Source organism: Schistocerca serialis, chromosome 3, assembly GCF_023864345.2.
Source record: "Schistocerca serialis cubense isolate TAMUIC-IGC-003099 chromosome 3, iqSchSeri2.2, whole genome shotgun sequence".
Lineage (NCBI taxonomy): Eukaryota > Metazoa > Arthropoda > Insecta > Orthoptera > Acrididae > Schistocerca > Schistocerca serialis.
In genome coordinates, this window is record NC_064640.1 from 171,040,273 (window position 1) to 171,063,573 (window position 23,301).

Here is a 23,301-nt window from a genome sequence, read left to right on the forward strand (position 1 = left end):
CAAGGTACCTCCAACCATGTATAGAGTACCAACTCTAAGAATATAGCCACGTAGGAGCAAAACTGTGCAGCTCTTTGCAACACCTTTGTATGCCGAACAAATCTGGTTCAAATAGACATTTTTTGTTTTAACAACAGATAACGCTGCCAGCAAAATATGAAGTAACACAAATTCATAAGATCACATATTGCCAGATTCTTTTATATTCAGGAAACATCTGATTTTCACAATCTGACTAATCAAGTAAGAAATGTTACAAAATGTGTAACATGAAAACAAGAGATACTTTAAGAATTATTTGATTGTGTGTCAGATCTTTAATGACTTCTTCAGCTATTTACATTCACCCATGAGTGAATGTCTAGAGATTTTGAAATTTGTGGGAAATTTTGTTCACATTGGTCATGAACAACAGTGATTTTTAAAAATATTTATTAACTAAGTCACATTTAAAACAAGTATATAACAAATACCATACTATACTTAAATCAACTCATAGTTAGACACTTATGGTAATATACTATAATCTACGTATTTAATAATTACTACACAGCAGTGTTGATATAAATATGCACTGTAAGGGCATTAAAGTATAACTTAATTCAGCACTAGAGCAAAATTCATGCCACTACATACAATATACAATACAAAATTATGTTGCATAAAATCATAACTGCTTATAAAGAAATAGAACGTGCATTCTTCAAAAGAGAAGTATTAGCATACAAATGATTTTATTTGTACGACATTCAAAAAGCCTTTACATAGACGTTTTAAAAAACCTCTTTAGAGTGTAGAAAGGAATGCTAGTTTATAACAATGCTAATCCACAGATATGGAACTGTGGAATCAATAACAAATAAAAGAATTTTCTTTCACATGTAAAGAGATCAGGACTTAGTATACAACAAAAATGACAAATATCATACTAGATACTTTTTAGGTAACAGTTAGCACTTCTGTTGTGTGTAAAACTAAACCATAAATGAACATGTAATGAGTTTTACAATAAGCACTATTGGATCCTCAGCCTGTCTACCTCTATCAGCTCTTTGACAGTAATCCAACCTTTACGGAGTTCGTTATTTGAACCGCTGCCAGTTCACCTGAAACAGCCAAAAATTTGCATTTTACTGATATTCAGCAACTATTTTCTTATCATTATCGGATTTTTACAATTGTTTTATTTAGTTTCTGTTTACCAATATTTATCAAGTCATTTAGCAACTAACTGTTTATTGTGTGTTATTGATTACTGTATATGAAGTGTTCTTGAAAATGGAGGAAGCATCTGTCTTTCCTGATTCTTATTATGACTAATTTTTTTTATTGTGTTTGGACTAGGGAATTCCTGCCAACCACCTATCCTCAAAGCATGTTGTGTATGCTGTGTGTGGTCACTGTCTTACCTTGACAAATCCTACATCATTGCGAGATGAATCTTGAATGAATAAAGTCTAACACAGTATCTTCTGACTTCTTGCTCAAGAATTTTGTGCAAATTTATCTCGATTTTTTTTTTCAAATCCTTAAAGTTTTATACTGCCTACAGAAACGAAAATCGCACCAAATATGAATCATAGCACCTTCCTGCTGTAAGCTGTTCCTTGTATACATTAATGTTAAAATTTTCTCTACCCAAGATGAGGACCCACCAGCTGACAGACAATACCTCCTTTCACGCAGAAAACAATTTTTTCCTTAAGTTTTTATACATTAACGGTTTACAAGAGTTTGCCAAAGATTTTACTATCATCTCAAAAAAATACAGCTGGGTAAGTAATTTTTTGTTGTTTGCAGGTATATGCCTGCAGTTCTGGTAAACACCAAAATCTCAAAATCTTGTTATCACAGCACCAGGGTACATGAGCGGAAACAAAATAGCTCAGCTCATTGGTAAAAATCTATTACTGTGCTGTATTTCATTTTCGGCAGACACTGTATCAGATTCCTGACAGAAAATGAAATATTGCACAAATTTTATCAACAGGCTGTGCCATTTTATTTCAGTTCCCTTAGTGATGAGCTACAGTATCATGGCACAGGATTTTCAATGTTTACCAGGACTATAGACTTGTACCTATAAATAAACAAAAAATTAATTATGTAAATATTTTTATTTAAACTTTATAACTGTAACATATAAATACTGCTTGAAGCTATTTCTTGCTTCAGTGGACTTCATAAAATACAATTAGTACAGCTAATTTCTATTTCTTTGCTGCTTAACTGCAAGTATTTTTCAAATTAGATTTATCTTCACATGAAAAAGAGCCAGAGGGAGGCCTAATGTACTTAGGATTATACTATCGTCTACGTGGACTAACAAATTCCACCTTTTGAAAAGCTTTCTCAGAAGGAAAAAAAAAAAGTATCATGGCATAGGTTAATGTTATGTTTATATGTTTGTTACAAAATTTACTTTTAGAACAAAAGAAGAATTATGTAATCAGTCACTAAAATTTACATTTATTAAAGTTATAATTTGGGTGTCATTGTCCATAGTTGCTTTGTAATTATTGAAGGTCTTTTAATTCTGTCTTTACAACTACACAACTGTGCTTCATTTGATTGACATAAAAGATCAGTGGTCTTTAATGAGAGATATTTACAAATTGGCTGTCTTCTTAGATCGAGTAACAGTTTGTCGCTTTTACTTTGGTATTTCTGACAGCAGGAAGCACCGCCTGCTTGGCTGTTTTTAAGTTATTCTTTCTTTTGGCACTGTAGATTACTGCTTTGCAGAAGTATGCTCTCTCAATGTGGAACACAACCACAATGTATTACCACTCCTATCTCTCTTTCTGGCTACATACACCTCTAGTGTTTTGCATAGCATTACCCACTTTACTGCTAGGTTGTTTTTTTTTATATGTAGAAATGTACTCTTCCTATTATTCATCGTATGTTTGCTATGATATTGAATTATGTTACGTGATTATTTAATATGTAAGAGAAATGAAGATGTAGTGATGGAGTTAATGGTTTAAATGGTGAGTAGGTGGAAGTCTGTTTAATGTGTAAATGACTGCTACTTGTTTGTTGTTCTGTGGGTTCTCTTACTCTACCAGTTCCCTTCTTTTGCTCCTCACCCATTTTCCTCCAACACACACTCCATTCCACGACTTCGCACTCACCATTCGATCCTCGCCTCTGGTGACTGAGCTATCTCTGGCAGTATTTTGTTGATAGATATGAAATTTGGCCAGCCTGTAAAACTGTATGTATTTTCTTCATAAACATTTTGAAGGTTTGGCCTCACATCTCTTACATTATTACAGTCACAGCTGCTCTATATTGTACTTCTGGTTCTTGGACCGTTCACTGTTTCTATTTTGCTCTTTTTTTATTTCTCAGTCCAGTACACCTTCTTCCTGGTTCCATGCTTGATCGGTGTTCAGTTTTTGATGTGGTGTCCACTGGACCATCTTACCACTAAATCTGATGGCAGTGCAATGGGGAGTTTACCTCGTTGGCAAAATCAGGTCGAAAATACCTCATTTCCAACCTTTTTACAAAATCTTCCACTTTTGACTAATTTATTCAGCATTGGAAAGTGGCACATAAATGAATCTTTATATTTGGGAACCTTATGTTGTTAGGTTACTACATGCCTGCTTTCACATTTTACATACCAGTAGTCCCTGAGATTTAAGAAACTAAACCTTGAAAATCTTTTTGGGTGGCAATTTTGCGTAAACTTTCCTGGTTGAAAATGGTTCATCATGTTCTTTTCATTATTATTCTTAAGAGAACACAAAGTTGTACACAACATTGTCAAATTTGATTTCTTTCAACAAAATATTTCCCCAAGATATAACAGCTCGAAGTTGCTACGAGTTCATGCTTGACCTGTGAAAAGTTATGCATGGAGTCAAACTAGTGACTTATCTTGGACAGTACTGCTTTGATGAACGTTAAACTTTACCAATGTTCATTGGGAACATGTGCAATTGTTCACATAAAATTTAAACTAAATCTGATGGTCCAGCATTGAGGTCTAGATGAGTTGACATGGAATGACCCACACCTTCACTCTAAAGGACAATTTCTTTGTTATTTGTCACAGTTACCATTCTGCATCAAGTAAAACAATGTAGAAAATCTTGACAGGTTTGCCGAGGTAAAAATGCATTGCATAACCTTGGCATGTGGTTGATTTTAGCTTGCACATTACTGTGTATGAAATGTAGATAAGATACTGATATTGTATTTAAAATCGCAAGCAGAACAATATAATTTCATTCTCGAGTTATTAGTTTTTATATCTATTGGACCATTGTGTGAGTCGCACTCAATTCCATCCCTGCGCTTTTGGAATAATGCTCGTAACAATCGCCATATTTCATGAACACTTCAAGATATCGAAATGAGATTTTTTTGCAAATGATAACACATAAGAGGCACATGTTTTGTGATAAAAACTCAAGTTTTTTTTATCATTCACTGGTATATGGAAACAACTAGTTTGCGGCAGTGAGAGGGTCAGCAGAATGGGACACTGTAGCACGTCAATAGTTTACAAAGAAAATGCAGAGGCTGCATTTAAACGCATTCTCAGCACCTGGGAGCAGTAGAGCATTACTAACTTGCCCACAGCAGTAAAATGTTCATGGAATATTTTCTAATTTTATCAGTTATTATGAAAAGCTCACGAGTCTAATTTTTCACAAATTCAGATTTCAGTATTTTTGCATTCTCCATCTGTAGATGCAGGTATTTCTGTTGACAACGTCACGAGTTTCTGCCTTTAAAGCCAAGAAAATAATTGCCACAATATTTATTTGGTAATAAATGTCGTGAGTCCAGGACTCACGACATTTTCATACTACATCTTCATTAGTTTTATGAAATATTTTTTAAATCACCGAAAGTAGCCTACGGTTTAAGTCCCTACATTAACAACAATCAGATTTTACCAGTACCGATTTCATGATCTATTGTTGGCACTACATTGTAAGACAAATCTTGTGTGATTGTCTGATCTTTCATTAGTAGTATCAATTTAACCATAAAAGAGCATGGACTCTAAGAAGGTAGCAGCCATAAAAAGAGGAAAGGCATACGGCATTATGATAAATACAAACCCATCATAATAAAGAAGGCTAGATTACGAGGAGAAACGTACATTAACTACAAGGGACAAAACATTCCTGCAACTGCAACGGGGAAAAAATTCCAAGTAAGTATGAATTTAAGAACTAAATGTTGAATACATGTTTTTTTATATGTATAGTAAAACATAAAGCCTACGTTTCCCTTGCTTACTCTAAGCACTGCTTTCTTCTGTTGCAGTTGTAAGCTTCGCTGTTTTGATGCCATTGAGATAAACAGAGCCCAGATCCTGGAAATATTCAAGGAATTCGGGAGCAAGGATGCACAAGATTGATATCTACAAGATCTTATGGAAGATACGGAAATTACTCACAGACGCCCAAGAAAGGATAATCCAAAAAGTAGGAAGAAGAACTTCAAATATAATGTTCAAGTTCACGGAAAGAGAATTCTGGTATGTAAAACTGCATTTATTAATATTCACGGCCTGAAAAGTGACGGGATGATTCGAAGATTACGAGACCCGCTGGTTTTAGGAAAATCTCCTGTAGATAACAGGGTAAGAGCATGGGAAGCAGAGTCAGAGCTATAAAAGGTGATGTTATTGATAAAATAAAGTAACACACTGAATCGTTTGAGGTAAAAGTCACTCAATATGCAAACAGAGATATTAAGTATTTGAAGGCCGGTTTGAATGTAAAGATTATGCATTCACTATTTCTAGACACATTCCCTGATTTGGATGTAAAATATGGATTTTATTTTAAGTTTTCCCACAAAAATTATAATTACAGGTTTGGTAGACCTCACAAAGATGTTTGTAGTTACTGTGAGGAGCTTTGAACTAAAAAACACTTACCCTTATGATTCATCTAAAAGAGTGATTGTTGCTGAGCAAATGGTTCATATCCGAAGGACCAAGAAGTTTTTATAAAAAGATAAAAGCTGTATGGGAAAAGTGCATTCGAAACGATGTCGAAGGAATATGTACGGATTTTATGCAGAACATACCATTTCCCTGCACTACAGTACAGGAAGTGTTTTACCTACGTCAGCTCTGGGTCTTTACTTTCAATATTTACAACTTTAAGGGGATACAGAAACTGATTTTGGGTTAAAAACTCAGATTTTTGTTTTATTGACGTATTATATTCCATCAACTTTCCTCTTTAAAATGACATATCATACATAGCTCTACTAGAATTATAAATATTTTATTTTTATAGATTTGTGAGATCAGGTATTGCGCTTTATTTTTACACGTCTCTCATGGCTGACCATAAACTTTTTGGCAGTACATTTCTGTGACATAAATTCAAATATCCCACTTTCCAGCCACACTTTATACATTATTTGTCTGAAAATGTTTCCCTCTGGTTTCCTCAAGTTACTCTAACTTTGTGATATGATTGTTTGTAAACAGGGTGCTATATGAAAGTAGTAGTTGTCGAGTTATTCCGTATTTGGTGCTTCATTTTTCACAGTGAAAATGCCTCAAGCTAGAGCAAAAGTGTGCGAACTGGCAAAGGAAAAGAAATAGCGATTCATTAGCAAAGCAAAGCAGTTCTTCATCATCAGTGTTGGAAAACGTGAGTCCACTTACTGCTAATTTGCTGAATGAACTTACTCCAAATGAAAACAATGCTTCTCATAAAAAACTAAGCAATTTGGAAGAGAAATATAATTTACTTGATAAAGGGAAAGAAGTTAATGAACTCATTGATATAAGTATATTGTGCGAAGCTCTTGAAAACAGAGTGTGCTGCAAAAAAGTCAAGGAAACATTTCTCTGAAAGTAGAGTCCCATGTTGGCCTGGCAGCCCAGTTTAATTTAATATGCAGTGTTTATAAGTACAGCTGTAAGTTTCCAAGTTGTTTCAGTTACTGTAAATAATGGATACAAGAAAACTGAACTTTACAGTGTAAATATTAGGTTAGTTTATGGATTGTGAGCAATTGGTAAGGGCAAAGCAGCTGGTGATATGCTGTGCGGTGTTCTAAATCTTCCAAGTGTACCTTCAAAGTTTGGTGCTTACAACTATGTACTAGTATCTGCAGTTGAAGATGTAGCACAAAGTCAATGCAGGTAGCTGTGGAAGAAGCAGTGAAAGAAAATGATGGCAGTTGTGGCCTCACAGTAGCTTTTGACAGCAGTGGCAAAAAAGGGGCCACACCTGCAACAATAGTGTTATAACAGCAACTAGTGTTGACACTGGCAAGGTTATTGGTGTTTCAATACCGTAGATGCAAAGACAGGCTGAAAAATGAACACAGTTATGATTGTGTTGCTAATTATTATGGTACTAGTGGTGGCATGGAGGTTGCGGAGATGAAAAAATTTTTGATCGCTCTTCAGAGTGGTACAATGTTCGCTATGTCAAGTATCTGGGAGATGGTGACTAAAGCATTCGAAGAAGTTTTGGAAAACGAACCATATGGGAACAGTGTAAAATGAGCAAACTTGAATGCATAGGACATGTTCAGAAGAGAATGGGTGCCAGGCTGAGAAGGTTAAAATCAATTACGAAAAGGAAAAAAACTAGATTATGGGAAAACCTTGCATGGCAAAGGAAGATTGACTGATTCCATAATAGACCACATTCAGAATTGCTATGGCCTTGCAATCAGGCAAAATACAGGCAATCTTGAAGAAATGATGGTTTGTGTCCCAAAGGTGAAAAGAGCTGGTGTAAATACAATAGGGGACTAACAACTGGAGAGATATACATTCACCACCACAGTCTACCATTAGCCATCATGGAAGAAATAAAGCCCATTTTCAGAGATCTGGCTGACAGAAGTCTTCTGATGAAATGTCTTCATGGAAAACTGCAGAACCCCAACAAGTGATTGAATAGTGTGACATGGTATCAGCTCACAAAAACAGGGTTTGTCAGAATTAATACACTATATTTTGGTGTGTATGATGCTGTGGCAACTTTCAATCTTGGGAATATAACTAAATGCCAGGTCCTTTAAAAGTTGGGTTTGTGTGTTGGTTCCCACACAGTAAGTGCTATGTTGACTTTAGATCAGCACAGACTAAGGCATGCTGACAATATCAAGACATTAGTGAAAAAACCAAGATAGGTGCAGAGGGGTGCCAAAAGAAGACTTGATAAGTATGAAGACTGTGAATGGGGTATTAACTATGGATCAGGAACGTTTTAATCTTCTTTGTCCGTTTCCCATAAGTTTGCTTTTTTACTTCTTCTACGAATGTTATCTCGGGTACTGGCAAACCTAGAAGAGCTATGATGTTCATTGTCCTTAGGTTACCTTCTGAAGAAGACAAATTTATGTTTGTTGAAACCTAGGTAAATAATTTCTTTATCCATTGCAACTGGTCGGCTGTTTATAATTTTAAAACCTAGAAGGCTGAAATTTTTATGACTTATTCACATGGGTTTCTTTCACAAACTGAAACAACGATTTTTTAATTACTTGACTTACTACAAAAGACTTAGGGGTGATAACCTAGTAAAAAGTGACGGAAAAAATTTACTTAAAAATAAATGTAAAATATCTCTGTTAAAAAATACTTTGACAATAAACTGTTGTTTTAGTATTGTTGTAACATATCAATGCACGTACAGTAAAAATTACACTAAAAAATTTATCTCTCTGTCTCCAGTAGTTTGCGAGAAAATGTTTCCTATAGTAGGCATATTTTAACATTGGGGGGATAGGTGATTCCGTATCCCCTTAAGACTGGCAAACCTCATTTCTTTGTATTCCATGAAGGAATAGCCAAAAAGGGAGGTAATGAGATTTGTAGTTTCTTGCTTGCTTTCTTCGGTGAACATTACTTTGATAAAAATATTAAGAATATGCACAATTTCTCTGATGGTGGCCCAGGACAAAACCGTAACAATACAGTAGTCCGATTCCTAATGGCATTAGTAGAGCTTGGTATGTTTGAAGAAAATTTTCAATACTTTCCGATCTGGGGTTACTCTTTCTTACCTTGTGATAGGGTGTTTGGGGGCATAAGTAGAAAGTTATGACAAACTGTGAAAGAATATATTGAACTTATTCTTCATCCTGCCAATAAAATGAACTCATTCATTGTCAACTACCTTGAGGATAACAACATTGTTAAGAACTATAAGGACTGGTGGCCAGATCTTTCTAAATGCAATTCCCAGAGTTTAGAAACAATGGGAAAAAGACAGTTCAATGAAAGTCAACTTCAGCGTTTCACAGTACAATATGATTGAGTATGACAGCCACAACCCAGGGATATTAGTAACCCAATCATTCATTGATGGACTGACTTTTTCAGACTTTTAAAACACCTAGCAAACGTCACACTCACAACAACCTTAGCACATGGAGAGAAATATCCTATAAACAAAGTTAAGATCAATGATATAAAAAAAACTGGAACAGGACATCCCAGAGGAGCTCAAAAACTTTTATACTGATTTATTCACTTGGTCTACAACAGCTGAAGATGAAAGTGCATGAAACCTACAGAAAATGTTGCAACACTGCTTATCTGTAATGATGACTATGTTAAATACTATTTGTGATTTGTGTTTATTAATAAATTCTCAAAATTCTACAGCTGTTCTATTATTTTAATCTGGTTCGAAAAGGTAGTGAGTCCACGAATAAAAATTAATTTGAAGAATATGAAAATAAAAATTGATGATTTGAAGATGTAGATTTAATGGTTTCCAGGTACACCAGAGTATAAAAATCCAAGTACTTCATAACTTCTACCATTGAAGCATAAAACAGTTTTCTTTGAATATCTCAAAATCATGTTTTATGGACTTATGACCTTTTTATAATGACAGATTCAATTGTAGCTACAGTCTTGAAAAGTGTTGAAAACACTGACTCCAGTGTCAATAAAAGGGTTCTACACTGTGTGTGTGTGTGTGTGTGTGTGTGTGTGTGTGTGTGTGTGTGTGTGTGTGGAATGCTGGAGTTCAGAGAGAGAGAGAGAGAGAGAGAGAGAGAGAGAGAGAGAGAGAGAAGAGCAGATGTGGATGGAAATCTTAACCACACACCTGGGATACCACTATGGGACGTGCATTTCTGTATCTGGAAAGAGGAGACACATTCAGGTGCTCCAGGGAGCAGCGGATATGTAATGCATCAGTGATCAAATGGTGCAGAAGCCACAATGGTGGAACTCCTGCCTCTGCTAGGAGGCCGATCACAGGGCTAGTTTGAAAAACACCAGTTGCCAGTCACCCCACAATGGTGTATTGGGTCCAGCATCTGCAACATCAAATGTGACATCGAGCCACATGCGAAACTGCCGTAATTGAGACAAGACTGCTGTGTAGAGCCGCATCAGAGTAGAGTGATCTGCAGCCCTGTTGGTGTAGCTGAGAATCGAAGAGCACTGAGGTGTGACCAACATATCTGTCTTAGATCACAAAGATGGGGGAGCCATGTCAACCGGGTACCAAAGACCAGTCCTAAAAACAATGGAGAGTCCACCACAATAAGGAACTGGCCATCAAGGTCAGATGCGAATGTGAATGGACTGTATGACAACAGAAACACGTAATGCAGGTCTTGGCAACTGAAAAGTGGAAGCCAGGAGGGAGAGATCCCATGCCTGCACTCTGTATATTGCATCCTGCAGTCTGTGTTCAGCAACAATGCCCATCACGGCCAAACAAAAATAAATGCAAAAATCATCAGTGGTGGGGGACACACACTAGGCTCTGCAACCACCACCAGACCATTGACAGCCATTAAAAGAGAGGGACACTCAAAACAGAACCCTGTAGAACCCCATTCTCCTGCAGATAGAAGGTGCTACGGGAGATGCCAACCTGCACATGAAAAATGCAACATGAAAGAAAATTCTAGATAAAAATTGGGAGCACACCACGGAGGCTCCACTCGTGTATGGCGGTGTCATGTGGTACCATAAACTTTATGCAAATCAAAGAAGACAGCAAAAAGGTGTTGATGCTGTGCAAAAGCCATTTAGATGGACTCCACAAGTGGACTAAATTATCTGCAGTAGAGCAGCATTGGCAGAAAGCACCTTGGATTGAAGCCAATGATTCAAGGACACAATACAGCCTTCGACACCCCCATACATTTAAGTAAGTTGCCATACATTTAAGTAAGTTACAGAGGACCACTGGTTAAACTGACTGGATGATACCTGTCCATCTGAAGAATCTGTTTACCTGATTTCCAAACTGGAATAATTGCACTCTCTCACCATGTGGAAGGAATTCCCCTTGCTCCAGACATGGTTAAAAAGGCCACGTATAAGCCACCATTAAGTGTTGAAGCATTCGGTTGTGTACCTGGTATGTTCCAGGAGACGTGTCAAAGCAGAGAGCAAGGGCACTGACTAACTCCCATTCACTTAATGGAGCGTTTTAAGATTCCACACGGTGAGGAATGAGAGATAAAGGGAGTCATTCCAGATTTTGTTTGAGGAGACAACACGGGCAGGTGGTTGACCGACACTGAGGCTTGGGCAAAATGCTTAGCGACAAAGTCCAGGCTTGTGAGGATAACAGCATTCAGAGAAATTTCTGAGACACTTGTTGGAAGACAGCAGTTAAAAATGCCCCAGATCTTTGAGCATACCCACAAAGGAGGAGTATGCAGCCCTACGACAGCTACATATCGTTCCCAACAAATCCATCTGGCATTTAACACGATAACAGGCTTGGGCGTGAAGCCGTCTGAAGGCCAGGAGGTGGTCAAGAGACAGTCCTCTGACAGGAAGAACCTGAGGAAGAAGGAATCACCGAAGCAGCTGCCAAAAGGATGGCATTGGTCGAACTCCATATGGGTTCATCACTGCTGTTGTGTTGTGGAGCAGTTGGATTGGCAGTCGAGGAAAAGGCATACCAATCCGTATTAGTGAAGGCTCACCTGGGAGGGCATGCAGAGCAGCGCGGGAGAAAAGATAAGATGATCAGAAAATTATCTCTGTTGCACAAATCATTGTGAACTTCCCACTGAATTGATAGGACGAATCCAGGGCTACAGATGGACAGATCAACGTCTGAGAAAAAGCGTGTGCCACACTGAAATGTGTAGGGTTCCAGTGCTGAGGAGGCAGAGATCAAAACCTCCCAGCAGGTCTTCAACAATCCTGCCCTGGTCGATGGTCGCAGTACCATCCTACAGAGGATTATGGGCATTAAAATCCCCAATAGGGAGGGAGGGAAAGTAGAGCAGGAAGTTAAGGTGGCCGGTCTGGGAGGGGGAGGGGGGGGGGGTTAGAAAAACTGCATATCGTTAGCGGAGAGTCTAAATGGATCCGAATGGCCACCACTTCAAGCACAGTATGAAGAGGAACGAAATGCCCATGTGGATCAACAGACAAACACTACTGAAAGCTCACAAAGGGCTGACCCAGTTCCAGCAGAAGCCTTGGAAACCACAAAGAGCTGACATATGAGTATCCACAAAATGAGATTGCTACAATGCAAGTTATGGAGTAGAGAGAAAGAAGAGACTGCCAGTCCAGAAAGTGACAATAATAACTATTAGAGTTCCACTGGATGATAGTATATGAAGCTGCTGGACACTGAATGGGGCAGACTGTATCACTGTGCCAAGTCAGTGTGTCACTGGGAAGGATGACATCCATGAATGTAATATTGGGCCCTAATTGAAAGGGAGGGGCGACAGTCCCTTGGGATGTTGGAGGAAGGGAGACTTGTGCTGCTCCTCCTCCTACTCCTCATTCTTCAGATGGCAAGAGGTAGTGTGGTCAGAAAGAGACTAAGTTGTAGCAGTATCAGGATTTGAAAGAACGAATGGCCTTGAGGTGCACAGAGCATGAGTCCCGCAGCTGACTAACAAGCTTCTTGCCCTGGAGACACCAAGGAAGGGGGCTGCTAGAGGGAGCCCCCATCAGTTTCTTCTCCAGTAAAAGGATAGTCGGTAGGAGAATTCCCGGATTTTCCTCTCCTTTTGATAGATCAGACAATATGGTGGCCAAGGCAAATGTAGATTGGAACAGCTCATGAACTTGGGAAATGGTCTGCAAGGACTCCCCACATGGAGGAGGCACCCGTAGTCACTGCAAACAGGATCCTCCTCACATTGTGAAGACAAGTGACCAAACCGGAGGCACCAGAAATAGGGCATGGGAGGTGGGATATAGGGTTTTAAGTTGCAACATTAAACCACAACTGTGACTAAAATGGTAACCCCCCCTCCCAAAAGCCAGGATGAAAGCACCAGTATCAATTCAATTGTCCTTAAGACCTCTCTGGACTCTAGGGACGAAATTAACGTCATGCTGTGACAGATTATTCCGGATTTTCTTGTCAGACTGAAGGAGGAGTCCCTGTGGAAGATAATGACCTAAGTCACATTTAAGGACTGGTGAGAAGTGATGCTTACTGGGTTGTCTCTTAAGCATGAAGGGAAACCAAACGACTGGCAGAAGAGGTTTTCATCAGTAGGGAACCAGATCACATCTCACTTAGTCAACTTCACCGAACTATTCTTTGATGTGTTTTACAGGAAAGAGCAATGTGTATTAGTCAAAGTCTCCTAAGTTGGAACAAACTAAAGAATCAGGGAATGGGTTTCACCCCAAGCTGGGGTGCCTGGCCCTCCTCCCAGGGAGGGGAATGCCAAGGAAGCAAATGTAGGAGCAGAGACAGAACTGTTACAGACTTAAGAGATTACCGCTGAAGAGTAGCTGGAAGTACTGAGCCTAACACTTCATTTGCAGAGCATCCACCTTAGTAAAACCCATTCCCATCAGGGACTCACCCCCTTAGGCACCACCCAGCCGTGGCAAGGGTAGCCTAGCATGGCAGTCATTGCCAGGAGTTTTGATGCCCCAAAAGGACGAGCAACAACTCTTAGGCAAGATGTGCCGACAGCTCAGGTGGTTCAAATGGCTCTGAGCACTATGGGACTCAACTGCTGAGGTCATTAGTCCCCTAGAAGTTAGAACTAGTTAAACCTAACTAACCTAAGGACATCACAAACATCCATGCCCGAGGCAGGATTCGAACCTGCGACCGTAGCGGTCTTGCGGTTCCAGACTGCAGCGCCTTTAACCGCACGGCCACTTTGGCCGGCACAGCTCAGGTTCCAGACGTTTTAGCCAGATGGGTACATAACAGCTCCGACACATGAACTGGCTACACATGCTGGTGACCTAGATGGGGGAGGGGGGATGATGGATTGGGGGGGGGTAAGGAGGGAGAGACCCACACTGGAGACACTAGGGAGGTAGAATTTCCCCAATTTACTCACACGACGGAAATAATTTATAAAGGGAGGTGTGGAGAGAACACAAGAGCGGGGAGAAACGGGTGGAGCGGAGAGGGGGAGGTGGGGTGGACACAGGAGCTAGGATGTAGGATGGGAAGGAGTGGATATCAGGAGGAGAAGGCAGCTTGGGAGAGAAGGAAGTCTGCAATAGTTCAGGGGTTCATGCACGCCACACACGTACCAATGGAGGGAGGTATAGGCCACATGGTGGGAGTAATTATGTTTGGACACACTATATTAACTTCATTTACAATCATTAGTAACACAATTAAATGACTAACTGGTTTTAGAAAAGCTGTTCTATTTTGCCAACTTAATAGTCACACTGTAGTTATGCAAGCATTTAAGAAGGGGGAGGAGAAAGATGCAACCCTAATTACTGTGTAATTAAACTTCCTCATAAATTTAGTAGTGCGGTCTATATTCAAGATTTACTTTTTACTGTGATCGCTTGTCAAAAGTTTAGGTGCACCCTACTTCTACATGCAGCCTATACAGGTGCAAAAAAGTTATTTTCTGAGGCTGAGTGGAATGTAAAAAGTACAGACATTGCACTAAGTGCAGCAACACAGTTAAAAAGCTGCTTTTACATATTTGTCCATATTATTCTGTATTTTTCTCCAAACATCAACTACCTGTAAATTGATTAACTTACTGTTAAAAGTGCGTTTTGTAATTCTTGTTCCAAAATGCAAAATAAGTTGCAAAAATGTGTGTATTAACAAAGCTAACATATTTTCTGTGCAGCCTTGTAGATTAGTAAATAAAACCTCATGCCAACTTACTAGCTGTATCTCCAACCACACCAATGACTGAATATGGAGTGTGCTAATTCAATCACAAAGACAGCTTTGAAGTTACTTTTCTACCTCCAGACATCTTAGGCAATGTAACAACAAAGCAGTATAGACTTGGTTGTAAGAGCTAACATTTAAATAAAATACTGGTTAGTTAAAATATACTAAATTATATCTACACCTTTGTATATTATTTTCCTACATAACACAGAGTTAAGTATCATTTCTCAACTAATTGACAAATTCCCATCAAATAAAATTATGTTTTTGAGAGTGCAGGATGTGACATTACCTAAGAAATTTATGGAGTTTAAGTGTTGGGACATAAACCATTTTACCTGCATGAATTTTAAATTTATTGAGTATCAAACCCAAGAACTTTGGTATGGGTATGAGCGTAAATTTTTGAACCTTAACTCTTCTCAAAGTCATTTCCATCTTTTTATGAACATGAAAAAATGGTTCAGTTCTCATTGTGTTGATTACGATAATGGCTCAGGACAGTTGCATAAATAAAGTAACATGAAGGTGTAATTTTAGGACTTTCTAGTAATTTTTCTTTAAGCACTGTTGTATATTTCTAAGCCACCAGAGGTAATTTTCTGAATACTGCCTTGCCACAGCTATACGTATTCTATCAGTGACTAACCTCCTGTCCCTGGAAAGTGATCGCGATCGCCTAGGTGAACGACTTCGAGATCTTGACCGACTATAAGAACGCCTTCGAGGAGACCTAGACCTGCAAGACAAAACAAGATTAACACTCAAAATATTTTAACAACATCAATCATTCTATTCCATAAACACTAATTACAATAAGGGTATAATTACTGAAGCATGAAAATCTGCAGTCTGACTGGCAAACTAATCGCAATTACCATACTGTTTTATCTTCACAAACAGATCAAATAAAAAAGTCTCCTAGGTGAAAAACTAATTATTAGACTCAGTCATGTTAATTTTTTAATAATTATTTGTACTGTAAAAATTTTAACTGCTTATTCATGCAGAAAACCTAACTTTTTATATCACAGCTAACATAGTTCAAACATACAAATTTAAATTTCAAAAATCTATATGAAGTTTTATCAAGTGAAAGTAATCATCTACTTGCATTATAATTTAATAACATATGAAGTTTAATTTATGATTATATACCAGACTGCATTTAACTGGGCAAGCAAGTAAGCTTACATGACAACAGAAGATAAGTTGGGCAGATGAGAAGCTGCAATTGTTGTGCCGGTGACAATTGATGACAGAATGTTGTGTTGAAGGTTGGACAAAACCCAGCCAGCGTTGGTTGGGCAGGTTTTCCATGGAATGGTGGTAGTGGAAGGCTGTCGGTTTTGATTATCGGTGTTAACTGCCACACATAATTTTATGCCTAACCGGTTGAGAAGGGTAGCACACGTGCACGTTGCGTCGTGACGAGCTGAGCGAAGCATTCATATGGGGAAGTTGTTTGGTTGACCCGTCATGTTGGTAGCAAAAACATGAAGATCAGGGTGTCTGGAGCACGAGGTGGTAGATCAGAAGGAGAAGAGTGAGCCCTGGAAATTGTGCCACATCATCATAAATATGTCACCACCTCTTGTCCAGAACATCCCGCTATCAGTTCACTTCTGTTAAAAACTTACCCAAAATTTGCTAACTTTCTATGGTACAAAATTTAACATTTAAAAACCAATGAGAAGATAATGCAACAAATGGAAATATGCACACAATGTAATCAAACATTTCAATCATGTAATATTTGTATTTTTAATAGGTATGTCTCAAATAAAAAAATTAGTAGCAACAGGCTTTACCTTGACCGACCCCTCCAACTACCGCCTCGTCGACTACGTCCAGTAGACATCTCAACTCGCACGCGTGTTCCACACAGCCTCCTGCAACAGCAATATTACTTAAATATTTGACTCAATATTAGTAACTAGTTAATAAATGCAATATTAACTTACATGCCATCGAGGCCTCTCACTGCATCTTCAGCATCTCTTGGATCTTCAAATTCAACAAACGCAAAGCCAGGTGGATTCCTAGCAACCCAGACATCTCTCAGAGGACCATATTTGCTGAAGGCAGCCTCAATTTCATATTTTGAAGCACTGCTGCCTAAATTACCTACATAAACTTTGCACGAAAGGTCCCATTCACGGTATCTTGACATGGTCGACCTGAAAATTGCAATTTAAGATATGTACATTAAGTGAGCTAAAATCACTGTAACAAAACTGTTTGCATAAAATCAAATATTACTGAGGTTTTCAACAGTAACATTATATCAGTATTTCAGATATTCAATTTCTCCTGCTTGCAAGTAGCTGTCAAGAATTATGTAAGCTAACATCTGAAGTTAACTCCTAGTGCACGCCTGGAAAATGTTTCCATCTGAACTTAAGGGGACACAGTCGTGAGGGAACTCCCATAAGGCAACAATGCTAAAACGAGCAAACGTCAGGTACACTTTCTGAAGTAACTAATGGAGATAAAGACCTGAATCTTTTACAGTGTACAGCTGAAACATCATTCTCAAATCACATAAAAAATGGTTAATGTATTTTATATATTTCATGAGTAATCATTTTTTTGTTCTTTAAGACAAAAAATTAAAACTTTCTAAACACCTTGGAGCTTGTAAATCTGTTCTTTTTATCACTACTGGTCTATTTTTTTATGTAATTAATCATCGTTGCATTAACAAGAGCTACTGTAAGTCTGATGCCTGTAGCAGTCATAGTTTTTGAGAAAAGTGTACCAGAAGGTCAAAAAATGTAGTTTTGAGAAAAATGGTATTAAAGTTTTACATACAAGAAATTAATGTACAATGTCATACAGACACACTTTTAAAACATTCCAGGGCTATACTGTGGCTCAGCTTCTTGATCTTCCTTCTATCTTCTGGCTATCCTGGCCTCCTTGGTAGCATTTCCTGCAGAAATATCAGCATAACGGATACGGTCCATGTCAATCTTTTTCAGTCCCCTTTCAGTATTGATACCATCCTTTGTTCCCAAGAGTCTTAATACATCAGTCTTCTTTGACACACCAGCATTGAAGCACATCACTGCATCATGAACACAAAATTTTAGTGTTTCTTTTCTAACGAAAACAGTTTTTGGTAACCTTGTCCAAATGACAGAATTCAAACTTTCATTTGGTGTTTGAATTTTTACATGGAGATACTTTTTCAAGAGCTCTTGTTGGCTAAGATCTCTGAAAATGGGTTTCACAGCTAGCAGGATTTTTTCTGGAATTGAATGTTTGTGCTTATAGCTAGAAGATGTAGCTGGGTTGTTGAATTTGCACCAGCTGTCAGGTCCCGTGGGCAAAGGTTATGTTGTGGTTCCTCATCTGTTGGAATTTTATGAAAGAATATAGCCCAGATGGCTCTCCTCATTGCTTCTACATTGTTGCAGTTATTTCTAATGGCCATACCATAGTAAGTCTGGATCCTGTCTAGTTCAGCCTTTGTCAGGCCCCCTTTACCACCTAACTTTTTTTCCTTACATGTCTTTAGAAGTCGTGATCCCATTCTTTTCTGTACATGTCCTATACATTCCAGTTTATTAATTTTGACTCTAGGCCCATAAGGTTTATCTTCTACCACTTTCTGATAAGCCTTACTGTCCCCGTCCCCAAGATAGTCTGTATAGAGGATACCTCTTGACTGCACAGACCTTTTGAAAATGTTAGCAACACCAGCCACTTCCATGCCTCCACTAGAACCATCATAGTCCTTTTTGCACACATGTTGTATAGTGGGATTTTTTTCTGCAGATGTCACAGAACTTAGTAATAATTTCAATATCCAGAACCTTCCCAGTATCAAAAGAAGTTGCTGACACAATGCCATTTAGGGATGTATACCCACGTTTCTGCCAACTGCCATCAAAACCAGCAGAAATTTGCCTTGGGTCAGATTTCGTATCATTCAACTGAACTGCTTCTTTGGCTGCTTTCAACATTGTAGATTCACTTACCTCAGCTACAACTGCACCAATAGTCTTGTTGTAAACATCAAACTTTCTTGGAGGTGGAGGAATGTTCATTACTGCACAAAGAACAACACCTGCACTTCGCCCTTTTCCAACAGATTTAAGTGCATACACTAATCTTATACTGTTTTCATACAATCTGCTTCTTGTTACGTGGGATGACATTGTATTGGCAGTACAGCTACATTCCAAACATGTCAAAACTAAATTACAAACAATTCCCTTGGTTTTCACCACATCTTCGTGCAAAGTAACGTTTCCACCACAGTTTTTACAATTTGTGTGTTTTTCGATAAGTTCATGTAATAATGTCATGGAGATCAGAACGTTTGTGTCAGTAACAACAGAAACACTGTTCACACCACACATTGCATTGTCACGCATTTGACAGGCACTTGGAAAACCGGCAGCACCTAGAAGCTTCTTGCTTGAAGCACTGACACTCGCACCGACTTCACTTTCAATATTATTTTCTGCCCTCTGCTCAAAACTAGCAGTTTCGCAGTTTATTTTTACATATTTACTTCAACGAAACTTAGGCTTATATCCAAACTTCCTTATTCTACCCATTGTGTTATACCGTTTCACAAAATCATTACATTTGGATCACCAAAACGTAAACAACTAGGATGAGGAAACTGACAAACAATAGTCGACAATGCAGACTGGCTGGCAAACATCAGAATAACAATTCTCTCTTGCAACCCAAATAGAGTATTTATATCCGTGGAACATAAATGATTGTTGTACTATAGTCAATGCTGACTACTGCGCAAGACAAAGCAAAAATGGACGTGGCACTAGTTACCATGCTTCACGAACAAATTAATAACTTCGAATCTAATAATCAGATTTGTATGAAACAAACGGCATTTTGTAGGCAAATAATTGGAGCATAGATTAAAACTAGAAAAAAAATTCGATTTTTTTGAGCCTGTTTGCGACTGTGTCCCCTTAAAGCTACGAGATTCAAACATCTCTCAAGGAAGCAATTAATTACAAACACTAAATAAAACAGAGTCCTATGTAACATATCTTTCACTTTGCAGTAGAATGAGTGTTTAAAAACTTAACACATTAAAATTCTGTGCTACACCTAGTTTCAAACCCTGACTTTTGTGGGCCTGTGTCTACAAGGGAATGTTGGCAACTGTGTATCACTGATATTGGATGAAATACTACAGTGATTAACCAGATAGTGAGCGACTCTATGGAGACATGATTAATACATTGGCTACAGATTTGCTGGCTTACTTTCAAACCTACCTTCAAATTTTTAATACTCTTCTTTATATAAATTAAATGAGTACTTTTTCCACATAATACTATTTAAATGTTTTAGGAAGTAGCACAAATCATTATCCACCCTCACACCTTCAATTCTGCTACAAACATTAATTTTTGAACTTCAACATTAAAATGAGAATATGAAAATGGAATAGATCACTATGCCTCTAACCGTATCACTACTATGCCATAGAAACCCAAAAACATGTATACTTTTAGTCCTGCTGGATAATCTGAAACAATTATGCAACAATGTATGATGAGATAAAAGAAATTATTCAGATAGTGAAGGGAGGCGAAAATTTAATAGTCATGGGTGACTGGAATTTGGTGGTAGGAAAAGGGAGAGAAGGAAACGTAGTAGGTGAATATGCATTGGGGCTAAGAAATAAAAGAGGAAGCCGCCTGATAGAATTTTGCACAGAGCACAACTTAATCATAGCTAACACTTGGTTCAAGAATCATAAAAGAAGGTTGTATACATGGAAGAAGCCTGGAGATACTGACAGGTTTCATATAGATTATATAATGGTAAGACAGAGATTTATGAACCAGGTTTTAAATTGTAAGACATTTCGAGGGGCAGATGTGGACTCTGACTACAATCTATTGGTTATGAACTGTAGATTAAAACTGAAAAAACTGTAAAAAGGTGGGAATTTAAGGAGATGGGACCTGGATAAACTGACTAAATCAGAGGCTGTACAGAGTTACAGGGAGAGCATAAGGGAACAATTAACAGGAATGGGGGAAATAAATACAGTAGGAGAAGAATGGGCAGCTCTGAGGGATGAAGTAGTGAATGCAGCAGAGGATCAAATAGGTAAAAAGACAAGGGCTAGTAGAAATCCTTGGGTAACAGTAGAAATATTGAATTTAATTGATGAAAGGAGAAAATATAAAAATGCAGTAAATGAAGCAGGCAAAAAGGAATACAAACGTCTCAAAAATGAGATTGACAGGAAGTGCAAAATGGCTAAGCAGGCATGGCTAGAGGACAAATGGAAGGATGTAGAGGCTTATCTCACTAGGGGTAAGATAGATACTGCCTACAGGAAAATTAAGGAGACCTTTGGAGATAAGAGAACCACTTGTATAAACATCAAGAGCTCAGATGGAAACTCAGTTCTAAGCAAAGAAGGGAAAGCAGAAAGGTGGAAGGAGTATATAGAGGGTCTATACAACGGCAATGTACTTGAGGACAATATTATGGAAATGGAAGAGGATGTAGATGAAGATGAAATGGGAAATACGATACTGCGTGAAGTGTATGACAGAACACTGAAAGACCTCAGTCGAGCCAAGGCCCCGGAATTCCATTAGAACTACTGACGGCCTTGGGAGAGCCAGTCCTGACAAAACTCTACCATCTGGTGAGCAAGATGTACGAGACAGGCGAAATACCCTCAGACTTCAAGAAGAATATAATAATTCCAATCCCAAAGAAAGCAGGCACTGACAGATGTGAAAATTACCCAACAATCAGTTTAATATGTCACGGATGCAAAATACTAATGCGAATTCTTTACAGACGAATGGAAAAACTGGTAGAAGCCGACCTCGGGGAAGATCAGTTTGGATTCCGTAGAAATATTGGAACACATGAGGCAATACTGACCCTACGACTTATCTTAGAAGCTAGATTAAGGAAAGGCAAACCTACGTTTCTAGGATTTGTAGAGTTAGAGAAAGCTTTTGACAATGTTAACTGGAATAGTCTCTTTCAAATTCTGAAGGTGGCGGGGGTAAAATACAGGGAGCGAAAGGCTATTTACAATTTGTACAGAAACCAGATGGCAGTAATAAGAGTCGAGGGGCATGAAAGGGGAGCAGTGGTTGGGAAAGGAGTGAGACAGGGTTGTAGCCTCTCGCCTATGTTATTCGATCTGTACATTGAGGAAGCAGTGAACAAAACAAAAGAAAAATTCGGAGTAGGAACTAAAATCCATGGAGAAGAAATAAAAACTTCAAGCTTCGCCGATGACGTAATTCTGTCAGAGACAGCAAAGGACTTGGGAGAGCAGTTGAACAGAATGGACAGTGTCTTGAAAGGAAGATATAAGATGAACATCAACAAAAGCAAAACGAGGATAATGGAATGTAGTCGAGTTAACTCGGGTGACGCTGAGGGAATTAGATTAGGGAATGAGACACTTAACGTAGTAAAGAAGTTTTGCTATTTGGGGAGCAAAATAACTGATGATGGTTGAAGTAGAGAGGATATAAAATGCAGACTGGCAATGGCAAGGAAAGCGTTTATGAAGAAGAGAAGTTTGTTAACATCGAGTATAGATTTAAGTGCCAGGAAGTCGTTTCTGAAAGTATTTGTATGGAGGGTAGCCATGTATGGAAGTGAAACATGGACGATAACTACTTTGGATAAGAAGAGAATAGAAGCTTTCGAAATGTGGTGCTACAGAAGAATGCTGAAGATTCGATGGGTAGATCATATAAAAACTGAAGATTGGGGAGAAGAGAAGTTTGTGGCACAACTTGACTAGAAGAAGGGATCGGTTGGTAGGACATGTTCCGAGTCATCAAGGGATCACCAATTTAGTACTGGAGGGCAGCGTGGAGGGTAAAAATCATAGAGGGCAAGCAAGAGATGAATACACTAAACATTCAGAAGGACGTAGGTTGCAGTAAGCACTGGGAGATGATGAAGCTTGCACAGGATAGAGTAGCACGGAGAGCTGCATCAAACCAGTCTCAGGACTGAAGACCACAACCACAACCACAACAACAACAAGAACAACATGCAAACAAATAGCAAGGTTATTATTCATGGCACAGAAGGACACACTTGCCCCGTTCACAAGGCAAAACATCAATAGCTGATTTCAAGGCGGCAGCAGACTCCCATGGGCTCACTTGTCGATCAGCTGATGTTCACAGCAAGCAATCTGGTGTATTTATTG

General features: G+C 38.5%; 1 protein-coding gene across 4 annotated transcripts in view; it reads right to left on the minus strand.

Moving 5' to 3' along the window:
• Positions 1-429: 429 nt before the first annotated feature.
• Positions 430-23,301, minus strand: part of LOC126469888 (RNA-binding protein 1-like) — a 38,549-nt gene continuing 15,677 nt past the window's right edge. The window contains exons 1-4 of one of the 4 annotated variants that reach the window (XM_050097227.1): positions 16,907-16,987; positions 16,290-16,648; positions 15,745-15,834; positions 430-1,106 (exon numbers count right to left, since the gene is read on the minus strand). In XM_050097227.1, coding sequence (XP_049953184.1) covers positions 1,103-1,106; positions 15,745-15,834; positions 16,290-16,543 — 348 coding nt within the window. In that variant the 5' untranslated portion in view covers positions 16,544-16,648; positions 16,907-16,987 and the 3' untranslated portion in view covers positions 430-1,102. Of the gene's footprint in view, positions 1,107-15,744; positions 15,835-16,289; positions 16,649-16,906; positions 16,988-17,059; positions 17,276-23,301 lie in introns of those variants that run through there. The other 3 variants (XM_050097224.1, XM_050097225.1, XM_050097226.1) reach the window with 3 other exon arrangements.